The sequence below is a fragment of the Abramis brama genome, assembly GCF_963993115.1.
Source record: "Abramis brama genome assembly, chromosome: 20".
NCBI lineage: Eukaryota > Metazoa > Chordata > Actinopteri > Cypriniformes > Leuciscidae > Abramis > Abramis brama.
Genome location: NC_139982.1, coordinates 18,456,975 through 18,469,688, shown reverse-complemented (window position 1 = coordinate 18,469,688; position 12,714 = coordinate 18,456,975). Strand labels below are relative to the sequence as shown.

General features: G+C 38.0%; 1 protein-coding gene and 1 pseudogene across 2 annotated transcripts in view; both read right to left on the bottom strand.

Annotated features, from left to right (window-relative positions):
* Positions 1-310: 310 nt before the first annotated feature.
* dapk2b (death-associated protein kinase 2b) overlaps positions 311-12,714 on the bottom strand; it is a 33,269-nt gene continuing 20,865 nt past the window's right edge. The window contains exons 5-12 of the mRNA XM_084094117.1: positions 10,326-10,455; positions 10,114-10,162; positions 9,981-10,007; positions 9,074-9,226; positions 7,010-7,055; positions 3,807-3,896; positions 3,391-3,462; positions 311-3,170 (exon numbers count right to left, since the gene is read on the bottom strand). Coding sequence (XP_083950243.1) covers positions 3,045-3,170; positions 3,391-3,462; positions 3,807-3,896; positions 7,010-7,055; positions 9,074-9,226; positions 9,981-10,007; positions 10,114-10,162; positions 10,326-10,455 — 693 coding nt within the window. The 3' untranslated portion in view covers positions 311-3,044. The remainder of the gene's footprint in view (positions 3,171-3,390; positions 3,463-3,806; positions 3,897-7,009; positions 7,056-9,073; positions 9,227-9,980; positions 10,008-10,113; positions 10,163-10,325; positions 10,456-12,714) is intronic.
* Positions 5,426-6,467, bottom strand: LOC311070396 (death-associated protein kinase 3-like; annotated as a pseudogene). Its single transcript has 2 exons — positions 6,462-6,467; positions 5,426-6,320 (listed from the first exon to the last, which is right to left on the bottom strand). The product of its transcript is annotated as a death-associated protein kinase 3-like (transcript).

Sequence of the window (12,714 nt, the reverse complement as noted above, 5' to 3'; positions counted from 1 at the left end):
AAACTTAAATGGTTCCTATATAAATTTCTGTGCAGAAATGCAATTATTTGTATTATTATTGTTATTATTCAGACATTTGGAATTTTTGAATCAAGCATTTAATATTTAAGATATAATTACTAATTATATATTATATGAACATCAGGTTATTTTTAAATTGTTTTGGAGGATGAGCAGATAGTAAAAGCAGCCGAGAACTCTGTCAGTAAGCATCCCATGATGCACCTCATGAAGATTTAATGAAATTCTTCTTAATTTCAATTTTTCTGACCTTACTAGTGAATCGAAAATAATCAAACAAGCACTTCAATAAATATATTAATCATTTATTACTTCTCCTATTTGTACAAAAGGGGCATTTTTTTATTCTTAGTAAACTTTTTTCATTTCACATTGGTTGTGAACAACACAAGTACAGAGTCATATCAAGAGTATAAAATAAATGGATATAAGGGAGATCATTTTTTGAGGCACATTTTACGAATATTTTCCACTTAGAGGAAAATCTGGCATTTAAACTGGTAAACAATAATGTTTAGTCCCGTAACACCACCAATCATGTGACTGATGCACAGGAAATGATGCGATACAGGGGTACATTAACATGCACTGAACATAGTCATGTTTATACACGTAAACAAAAAGATTTGAACAGGTATGTAATGTATAAATACACACTGCAAAATGGTTTAAAATCAATTAAGGTTTAATACTCTAGCAGAATGAACAACTGTATTTCTTACAATTTTTTAAAGAATTAAATTGGAACTTTCGAGCCCACTTAGAAAATTACATTGAGATTTATAAGCCCATTGTATAGAACACATTCCTGGGAACAATAAGATACTACAACCTCTTCCTGATGGTGTTGTATGCAGAGCACAGGGCACTCCGTGCAGCCTATGACACACTTTCAGTCCTACAATCACATTCAGCCTCAAGGCACTGTGATACAATCATTTACATATGTGTAACTTTAATCTAGTTACTGTACTATTAAAAAGTAAACCCATTCATTTTCCAAAACCCTTGTCCTATGTAGGGTCAAGGGAATACTGGAGCCAAAGAGCCAGACAATGGTGTAACCGCAATTTTAGGTTCAAAAGATATGAATATGTCTCATTTTTATCATTTTGATAACATCTGACCAATATTTGGCGCAGTCCTGAAATATCTCAAGTACCATAATGTCTCAATAGCTATGTTTCCATCCAAAGTTGAGAATTTACCTTATGCGCAGAATTGGAATATCGCATAAAACATTTGCGAAAAAAGCACGATTTCCATCCCATGTGCTCAAGAGAACAACATCGTCACTTCCTGGGAAATTGGCGCAAAATATCTGTCATAAAAAAATGGAAGTTGCTGCAATCAGGGAAGCAACTGTGGCTCTTTTTTCCTCCAACATAAATAACTTGTGTCTCAGAGTGCGTAGTCGAAACGCAATAAACGCTGTCATGTTATCTTGTGTTCGGATGCCTGGTGTTTGGGAAAGCAATCATGTGAGATGTTTCTGGGAGGGAATTAAACCAAGCCATTTTGGTTTAATGGCCAGACTTTGGCTCAGGCATTTCAGAATAGGTAAACCAACATTTGAGATGCCGTGCAATGAAAATGGTCCATTGGTTAGTCCAGTTAACCAATCACATCCACTGTTGAGGCAAAGTCACATGAGTTTTTTGTTGCAGATTGAAGGAATTATGTGTTTCCACCGTCATTGGATATAAAAACGTATCCGCTTTAACCCAGACAGCAATATAGTGTCTGCCCAGATCCGACCCACATTTGGTATGCGTGGAATGTACCAGATGTGGCCTGGATCTGGGCCAACACTATGATGCTGTGTGGGAATTGAGTGCATAAGTCTTTTATGCGCATTTTTAGAATTTATGTGCATCTTGTCATTTTTTAATGCAGTATCCCAAAATGCGCATAATAATAGGTGGATGGAAACATAGCTAATGATACAGTACATACATAGTTTCATTTCACAATCCAACAGCATTGCCGATTCCTAATCGTCTTTCCCCAACAGAGGGATGGACTTTCCCATGCACCAAAAAATCAGCCCTGATTTCAATAAACATAGGTTTTTGAAATCAAAATGGCATCTGAAACATCATTATTGTCTTAAGAATTTTACAAGTCATTGTCGACCCAGGCTTGGAAATTGACCTAAATTTAAGACACTTAATAGCTAATACATTGAGTATTACACTGTTTTAAACTGGACTTCAAACCCAGTCCATTTGACACTGACTTGCTTCATCAAATGCAAATATTCAAAATTTTGCATACAAAAAAAAAGGTCCATTCTCAATAGTGTAGCGATATATGAAGCACAGCCCACACAGAAGTCACTTTCAATAAGTTTTCTGTTGGTCATCGTGGTAAATTCGTGTGACCAACTTGAACCCACTGTGAAATCTGCGTGGGGAGATTTTTCATAAATATGCGCAATTCCTGATTCGCAATCTCCCACAAAAATCTGCAGAATAATGCTAAATGTGACCACACCTTGAGACAACAATGTGCACAGTAAAATGATAAAAATAACACATAAAATCAACAAATTTCATACAGAATAAAGTTGGCTATATCAATCATGCACCATTGAAATGACGTTCAATAAAGGAATGCAAAAATGTTGTGGCACATATTAAGACGGACAAGGCTCAAGGCAAAGTGGCATGTGTGACGTTAAACATCTCTAATATGTATTTTGACATTGTACAAGTAAACTTTACATACAAACTTGTAATACATCCAGTAAAGTCTTCCCTATCCCATTATGTACAGTACATAAATACATTTATACACGGCTTCAAAACATGAACATTCTATATTTGCCACAACTGTTGCATCATGTTTATAGATGTGGTGACAAATCTCTATGAAGTCAAACAAACCAAATACAAACCTTTTCTAAAAACAATCCAACCTGTGTGCGTTTGGAAAAGGCACACGAGCTGCTGGTTCAACTCAAAACCTGAGTGCGGCTGAGACGCTTGTATTGTGGTCGTTCGTAGGAGCAGCAAGGAGTTTCAGGAGGTGCTACTTCTCTTCCTGGTTCGGGGTTTCCTCTGCATCACCTCCTCCTCTTGATCGCTCTCACACTCTCTTTCGAACATGGCCACCGTGCGCCCTACGTAGCCCATCTTGGGTTTGTCCTGTAAACCCCGACAAAGATAATATGCATTCGTAAAACGGTATTCGACAGATACCAACGTGACAGAGTATGTGATCTTGGGATCTAAGACAATAGAGGGTCGCTCTTGTGATTTAACAGGTCATATTATTACCTGGAGACTGCTGGACCTACTGGAACCAGACAATTATCTTTATTGGAAATTTTTAACAGAGTATAACTGAGCCAGGCTCATGCATTACCTGTGGTTTGGGCTGACCTTTCTTCATCATGCGTGTCAAGTGGTTGCAGAGGGCCACGATTCTGAAAGAAAGCTATTGGAGAACAGGGAGACAATTTAATTACATTTTAGACTAAACACCATAGTTCAAAAGTTTGGGGTCAGTAAAGTAGTGCAGTAAAGACATTTATGATGTTACAAAAGATTTCTAATCCAAATAAATGCTGTTCTTTTAAACTTTCAATTTAACGAATCCTGGAAAACAGTTTTCTCAAAGATATAAAGCAGCACAGCTGCTTCAACACTGTTTTTAAGCATCAAATCAGCTTATTAGAATGATTTCTGTAAGGTCCTTGTGACACTGAAGACTGAAGTAATGATGCTGAAAATTCAGCTTTACCATCACTGGAAAAATAGAAAACAGATTTAAACTCCTACCTGCCACCTCCTCCGAACATATTGTCTCCTGAAGTTCTCAATGTTCACCACAGATTGTCGTCGCACCAGGGCTTGTCGGGGGTTTATGGGCTAAAGGAAAGACAATCACATTGTCGTTACCATTCAATATACTGTAAGTCTTTGGATTTCCCTATTTTATCAACTACCAGGTGAAACATCTCAAGTCAGGCTGCCTCTCCACGCAATTTGGGGTATCACTCATGTCTGTAGCACAAACTGTTACAGAAGTTCACTATTTTGTGTTAGGGCTTTGTTCAAATCGCTAGCCCATAGTTTGAGCAACGGTAAAAGTGATGCCTTAGCAATTGCACATGACTGCACAAGTTCCAAGAAGTACACACCCCTGAGGGACTGAATACACTTCATCTCCCTCTATCCCACAATGCACCATGGCCAGCTGAAGGACTAATGATCAGTGTGAGATATTTAATCATCATTCCAGTGCTTTATTCAGTGTAGAAAGAAATGACATCTGTCATGACATGCTGAAGAAAACATCCATGTGCTGACATTCACAAATCAATGCACATGACATATTATAAACATTACTTTTTGAATTAAATTAAAGTAGAAAGCAACAGGAATATACAATAAATTACATGTGCAAGAAAGAAAAGTCAGTTTAAATAAATTAGAGAACTTAAAACTACTTATAAGAGAGAGAAAAACAAAGCAAGTAATTTTTTTTGGCCAAAATCAAAAGTATGGCCCCTGTAAACAACAGAAAAACAACCCATGCATAAATATGACAAAAGGAATGAAATCATAAAGGCTGACATCATCTCAACTGTTGGCTCTTGCCTCTAAAAAAGGAAAGAATTGTTTTATGGATGTTTGATCAGTATTGGACCATAAAAAAAAAAAAAACTTTAATACTGACAAAAACCATATTGGGGAATACGTTAAATTAAAAAGTATGCTCTTGAATATACAAAACAAGCAAGTAACAAATAAACAGCAACATTTATGCAAAACTGACTTTAAAATGTATTGTTTTGCAATAACCTTGCCAAGCCTGGCTCATAAATAATAATAAGGTGACAATATTCAGTGCATTATTCGAACTGGGAACTTGATGCTGGCACATTCATCCATTTCACTGTCAAACCTTATTTTGCTTGGTCTTAAAGTACTTTGTTTTTTCATTTTCTTTCTTTTCACAAAAAACTAAACACTTGAAATATAATCATATTCCAAAAAGTGCAGGACAGGTTAGGAATTTCATAAAGTGGATAATAAAAGGTTGCTACACCCTGGTCCTTAGACGTTTTAAACCGTATTAGCCTAGCTCATGAATATTAAATAGGTCACAAAGGTCGTTCACCCAAAAATTTATATTCTGTCATATTTACTTACCCTCATGTCATTTAAAATCTGTATGACTTTCTTCTGTGGAATACATACGGTAAAAAGATATTTTGAAGAATGTTGGTAGCCAAGCATTTTTGGTAACCATTGACTTTCATTGTATGGACAAAAAAAACCTGAGACATTTCTCAAATCTTCTTCTTTTGAGTTCCACCCAAGAAAGTCATACTGGTTTGGAACAACATGAGGGTGATTAAATCATGACAAAATTAGATTTTTAAAATATTACTATTGCCCAAAATGTGAGGGGACAAAATTATACATTTCTTTCACAGTGGTTGCGACTCCACCATCTACGCCACTGACTACACATCCTGCAACTCTCCTAATCCCAGTGTATTACAACTGCAGTCTAATCTCTTTTAGCTAGACTCAGAGATGTCGGGTTGTGCTCGAGGACATAGTTCGCCCCCACAAGCCCTGCTCAACAGCTCCTTCAGGGCCTTGTTCACCTCATTGTTCAGTGCTGAGTTAGAACCCAAGCCCCTGTTCCCTGCCTCTCCGTTTAGTGAACCCATAACCTCCTGCAACCAGCGTAGTTCTGCGTTCAGCTCCTGTCTGAGGGAGCTCAGGTGCTCTTCTCTAGTCAGGTATCGTCTGTCAATGCTGGCTAAGTTGCCATCGGTTGTCCTCAAGTCCTCCTGGAGGCCTTTCTTCAACGCCTCCACTTTGCGAAACTCATAGCGCACCTGCGAGATCTCCTGCCGGATGGTCTCACTTTCTTCTTTATACCAAGTTTCCTTCTCTCTGTAGATGGAAAGAAGAGCCTCAATGTCGTCCTGAAGGGATTCACGCTTCTGAGTCACATTTTCGAGACCCATTTCCACCAACGAGATGTCCTCCAGAACGTTGGCGAAACGCTCAAAGTTGACATAGGTGTTGTTGGGTGGCATGCTGGAGTGGGATTGAATGGTGTACTCTTTCAGGCGTTTGGTCTTCAGCTGCTGTGATTCCACTTTCTCTTGCGCCTCTAGGGTGGCGCTGCTGTCCTCCGGCCGTTTGTGGGTCTTCGCATAGAGAAATTAGGAGGAAGAATGAGTAAGAAACTGGTTTGCTTTTTCCCCAGGGAGTCAAAGCACTCAACTCACGCACGGGTAAACAGCAGACCCAGGCAGGAAGAAGGATCTTGGATCAAAGGGATGGTGGTGTTAGGATGAGGAGAACAGCATGGTACACACTGGATTGAGTCGTCTGTACAGTCCAATCACTGATTAGAAGAATTCATCGACATGCGATTGCTTCCATGATGAAGACTTGCATGCATACGTGCATCTAGTGGTCGGCCAACAAGGTAATACCAGAATACCTGGATAGTTCTCCCAAAAATGAAAATTCAAGCATCATTTACTCGCCCTCGTGTCGTTCCAGGTTTTTTAAAGGATTTTTTAGGTCCAAAACAACATTGGACCCCACTGACTTTTATTGTATGGACAAAACAAACTTTTATTGTATGGACAAAACAAAGATCGAGACATTTTTCAAAATATCTTCTTTTGAATTCAAATACAAAAGAAAGTAAGCCAAACTGGTTTGGAACGGCATGAGTGTGAGTAAATGATGACAGAATGTTCATTATTGGTTGAACTATTACTTCAATTGCACAATTCAGAGCGTGGCATATGTGATATAGCACGTTTACAGGAAGTTTGCCATATGTATCGTTGTTAATGATGTGCGTACAACCAAGGTCAGTTCACTCTAAACATCAGAGCAAAGTTCAACACTCGCATATGTGATAATGCCAGTAAGAAGCTCTCATTTCACATAAGCTGCACAAGCGTAGATAAATATGCTTTCAATTTTCAAGTTGTTACCTTAATCCAGGGGTGGTTGAGTGCGTCTTGTATCTTAAGCCTCTTTCTGCAAAGAAAACAAAGACAAAGAAAACTGAAGGTAAACGCAAAAGAACAACTTAAAGAGAGAAAAAAGAAAAGAAGTCAAGTCAAGTCCAATCAAGTTTAACATAACCATAGTAGATCCAAAGTTCTCCAGAATTTAAGAGAAAAAAGGAGTAGAAAAAAGAGAAATGGAGATAAAAATCAAGAATCAAAATCAATCAAAATGTATACATACATACATAACGTAGAACACCAGCTGTTTAAAATACACACTGTACACAGCATCTCTCGAATGCTAGAGAATAAAAATAAGTCTTTAAACTGGATTTAAAAGCATCCAGTGATGGAGAGGCCCTGATGTTCAAAGGTAGACTGTTCCAGAGCTTTGGGGCAACTACAGAGAAAGCTCGATCACCTTTTGTTTTACAACGAGAATGTGGGACCGATAAAAGTAACTGATCACAAGATCTTAGTGACCTAGAGGCTGCGTATAGCCTATAATAAGATCACAAATATAATCCGGGGCCGAATTGTGCAGTGCCTTGTATGTGAAAAGAAGGATCTTTAAGTCGGCTCTAAATTCCATTGGTAGCCAAAGCATTGAGGCAAGCACAGGGGAGATATGATCCCTTTTCTTGGTTCCTGTTAACAATCTGGCTGCTGAATTTTGAACCATCTGTAACCGAGACAGTATAGATTGAGGTAGGTCAACGTACAGAGAGTTACAGTAATCCAATCGAGAGGAAATTGGTGCACTTTTGCTACAGTTCTGAGTTGAAAGAAGCTATTGGCTTGTCAAATTTGAGAAGAGGATCAAAATAGACTCCAAGATATTTTGCATGATTGTGTAGGTTGTTACTTAAGGAACCTAACTGTGTTTTAATGGAGTTGTTGGTAGCAGCAGGACCTAGTAAAAGCATTTTGGTTTTGTTTTCATTCAATTGCAGTGAGTTATGTGTCATCCAGGTCTTGACTTCATTGAGGCATGCGAAGAGATGATCTAATGAAAAGTCATTTCCTGGTTTGATTGGAAGATATAGTTGGAGGTCGTCAGCGTAACAATGATAATTTATGTTATGTTTCTGGAATATTGAGCCTAAAGGAAGCAGGTAGAGGGAAAACAAAAGAGGGTCAAGAATAGATCCCTGTGGAACACCACAATGGATAGGCGCAGAGGGTGACCCAAATGACCCAATATTTACAAAGAATGTCCTCCCATTTAAGTATGAAGCGAACCACTGTAAAGCTAGGCCCTGGACTCCAACAACAGACTCAAGTCATTTCAAGTGGAGTTGAAAGTTTCAACCAGTTGTTCAGTGTTCATACAGAATGACAAAGAGACATTAGAATTTGAAAGGAACTTGAAATAAGAATTCAAGAGCAGTAGTAGCATGAAAGGCACAAAAGTAATGTACAGGCTGAGAAAGGATAGGCTGATCATATAAAATAACAGGCTCAAACATGATCAGAAGTGCCAGCATCAAATACTTCACAGATATGAACAGAGAAACCACGAGACAAAACAAGATCCAGTGTATGGCCTAAATTATGTGTAGGACTAGAGACCGACTGTACAAAATTAAGTGAGTCCATAAGGCTCAAAAAGAAGGTAGAAACTTCACTTTGACTCATAGAAAGTCTACTTAGCTGTAGTAAACACTAGATCTGTAGGATGCCACCATAGAATATAATACAGAACTGGTATGAGGCATCATTTAACATTAACCTGACAGTAATGAAAATTAGAAGCTCAAACTTGTCTAAACACTATTAATGACAAATAAGCTGTCAAAATTAGCATGTTAATGCATGTTATATATATTTATTTATTTTTGTACTTGTGAGACTAGTAAAACACTGTTGCATAAATATATTCAAAGACAAACTTAACTACAAAAATATTAGATTTAATCACAAAAAATTGAATTGACAGCCCTTCTAAAAAAAAGAAAAAAACAATTCTCCAAAAAAGCCCCAAAGACACACTGAAGCCTTTACTGTTGTTTCTCTTTATGGATGAATCGTGATTTGAACTCTCACCTTGTATCTTTCACCAGCAGCTCTTTGATGAAGCTTTTGGCCAGTTCACTTGTGTTGCCGAAGAACTCCTCATCAAATTCAAAGTTAACAGCTGATATGTTTGCAAGAGTTTCCTGTTTGGAGTCGCCCAGGAATGGCGAAGCCCCGCTTAATCTGAAAAAGAAAAACAAATGCTTGACCTATGTACAAGCACATTCGAAAATTCCTGTTAATTAATTCCTGAAACTGATCCAACAGTGGAATCCAAACACATGCAGGAGTTTACGCATCAGACAGCTGTTAAGTGCTGTTATTATGTTCACAATACAGTTTGGGTGTCGCTGTCTGATGGCCCAAGGCTCAACCTGTCATCCATTATTCACTTTTCTGGTATATCGATATATTTGTTTACCTCTATCATTCTCAATCAATATGAGCTTGTGAACTGTTAATTCTATGAGCTTGTGAATATATGAGCTTGTGAACTGTGAATACAGCTTTGCCATCACAGGAATAAATTATATTTTAAAATATAATTGGATATTGTTTGTTCTCCTATATAAAAATTTAGCATGATCTAAATTTATAATACAAAATATATATATTTTTAATTCTATAAAATTATTGTCAGATTTGTTAATCTAAACAAAAATTCCCTACAAACTGAGTATAAACTGGTATACTGGGTGCGTTCAGATGTAAATCCGATCATGTTCACAATTCACATGGGCATGGGTGTAACATTAAGGGTGTTATAGTTTGATATGTGAAAGGCCCATTATGAGAACCTCTCATTCATTATTCATTGGTGTGGTTCATCAATACATCTGTTCAGCATTTGACCTGTTCATTCCATGTGTATGGAACTCCATGGAATCTGTCTATCATCTGTGGAATGTCTAGATGTCATTCTTCCATTCATACTCACAGGATGTATGTGATGACTCCGATGGTCCTGGAGGAAACAGAGGGACGGAAGAGAGCACATGGTTAAGCCATAGCCGAGCTTTGACACTTGCTGTTTGTAAAGTACAAAGCGTGATCTGCTAAAAAGTTCTCACCACATGTCGGCCTCTAATCCCAGCTGCTCATAGTTGACTATCTCTGGAGCTGAAAATAAACCACGTTAGAGGCATTAGCTACATTTGATTCAAAACAACAATGTAAGATGTCCAAAGATGGTAGAGAATTTCAGAAGCATCTGACCCATCAGTGTCATCCAAGACAATGAATCACTCATTTAGCATTTTACATCATGAACTTTTGAACTTACCAACAAATTCTGGAGTCCCAAAAATGTTTTTGAACTCTACTCCGTCTTTGATCCTATGCGCCAAACCGAAGTCGATAAGCTTGATCCGCGGCAGTTGGATGTTGTTATCCAGCAGCATGATGTTCTCAGGCTGAAAAACAATTAAATTACCCTTTAAAACCATAAACAGTCACCCAAACTTCAAACACCCAAACAGTCAAAAACTTCAATCAATTGGCAGCTATGTTTCCATTGACATTATGGGTGTCACTGTCTGACCGTCCAATGCTGAACCTGTCATTCATAATTCAGTTTGTTCTACTATATTATAATTTTACATGATCAATACTTCTTAATAAAGAAAAAAATCATCTCAATTTTAAAATCAAGTGGGAAACAATTTTCTTCAGTCTATACAGTGAAAAATTTAAAGGTCCCGTTCTTCGTGATCCCATGTTTCAAACTTTAGTTAGTGTGTAATGTTGCTGTTAGAGCATAAATAATATCTGTAAAATTATAAAGCTCAAAGTTCAATGCCAAGCGAGATATTTTATTTAACAGAAGTCGCCTACAGCGAACGGCCCGTTTGGACTACATCCCTCTACTTCCTTCTTTAATGACGTCACTAGAACAGTTTTTTGACTAACCTCCGCCCACAGGAATGCTCCCTCAACTCTACCGAAATTCGTTTATGTACTTGCGCACTTCTTATAACTTACTGTGTTTACTCAGCTCTTACGGTGATTTTCTGAAGTAAAACTGACGCTTCATCTTTTGTGTGATGTACAATAAACTTTATTAAACTCATCAGTATATGTTTGATCATCATTCAGACAGCAGACTTGTAGGCTATTAATAAATAATGGATACATACAAGCAGATGACAAATACGTTATAATAACCGCAATTAAACTACTAAACTATACCTGTTCCATCTCTATACAGCACTCTGACTCTGTAGGCATTATTGTCCGACTCGAAATGAACACCGTTACTGAGAGTTTCTGATATTATCATCATTCCGTGAGATGAAATTGTCCTGAGAGACTGAGCGCGAGCTCATGAAGCTCCGCCCCCTGGGTCGTCCAGCAGCAGCTTATTTGCATTTAAAGGGCACACACTAAAACAGCGCGTTTTTCTGAGCCCCAAAAAATGACAATTTAAACATGCTGTAAAAAATGATCTGTTGGGTATTTTGAGCTGAAACTTCACATACACACTCTGGGGACATCAGAGACTTATTTTACATCTTGTGAAAAGGGGCATAATACGGGACCTTTAATAGAAAAAAGTGAAACTGGAAAATCTTGAGTTCACAAAGCACATTATAGCCTGATAGCTAATATTGAAGATGAGTCTTGCTAACCTTTCTAAGCCTGGCAGAAAATACAGGCTTTAGTGCACCATGTTTTTGTATCATTCAAACAACAGTGGAGATACACAAGCTTTCCATTTTCAAGTCCATAAATGGTATTTGTCGTGTGTTTACGGCTAATCAGTGTTAACCTCCACCTCAGCAGTTTGCATGCTGATGAAGTGGCTGAATGTTTCATGTAATTCTGAGGGACGTTGCGTGGGACTCAACACCTGTTATGTTCCTGTATTAATGCCTCTACGCACCCAAGAGGTGAAAAGAGGCATCCAGCTGACTTCAAGTGCGGAGGAGGACGTACACTATGTTCCCTCAGCAATTGTGCCATGTTTAGGATGTACAATTAGGGATTGTCAATGTAAAAAGAAAGTCAATTAGTCACTGGCTACTTTGGCTGCTAGCTTTGGTCATCGGATGCAAAATTCACTTTATATGGTGTTTGCATATAAATGTGTCTTTGCAGTTGATCATTATCATTTAAAGAGACATGCACCGAAACGGGTCGCTGTGAAAAGAGCTGTTTTTGAGGAGGTAAAAAGGGTGTTGTTTTACACAACCATTGAGGAATTTTAACCAAAGTATGTTACAAACTTTACATGAAGACCCTAAAGAATCATACCAACTTGTGAAAAATGGGCATCCGATGACCCCTTTAAAAAGGCAAAAGAACGGATGAACGTTTTCTTAATTTGATAATTAAAAACCAATAGACTCATGAAAATAAGGGACATTTTCTCAATATGCGACGTGCGGGACAAGGGGTGAAAGTGCTGTGCAGTACAACGCAAAGCGGGACAGTTGGTCACCCTAATGACAAGTGGGTGTCAGAAGCATAAAGTTACGTAGCATTTGCGTCCCAGAGTAACCAGGATATTCTGCTTTTCTAAAAGCGCCATTTACTGTCAAAGAGTGAATCTGCATTTTCATTCAGCCCATCTGCTAGGTTTTACGCATCGGTCTGAACAGGCCTTTATGCTAAGCGATATCCAGTGATCTACTATAATTAGTCACTGGCTACTTCCTAAATCTTGAAATTTT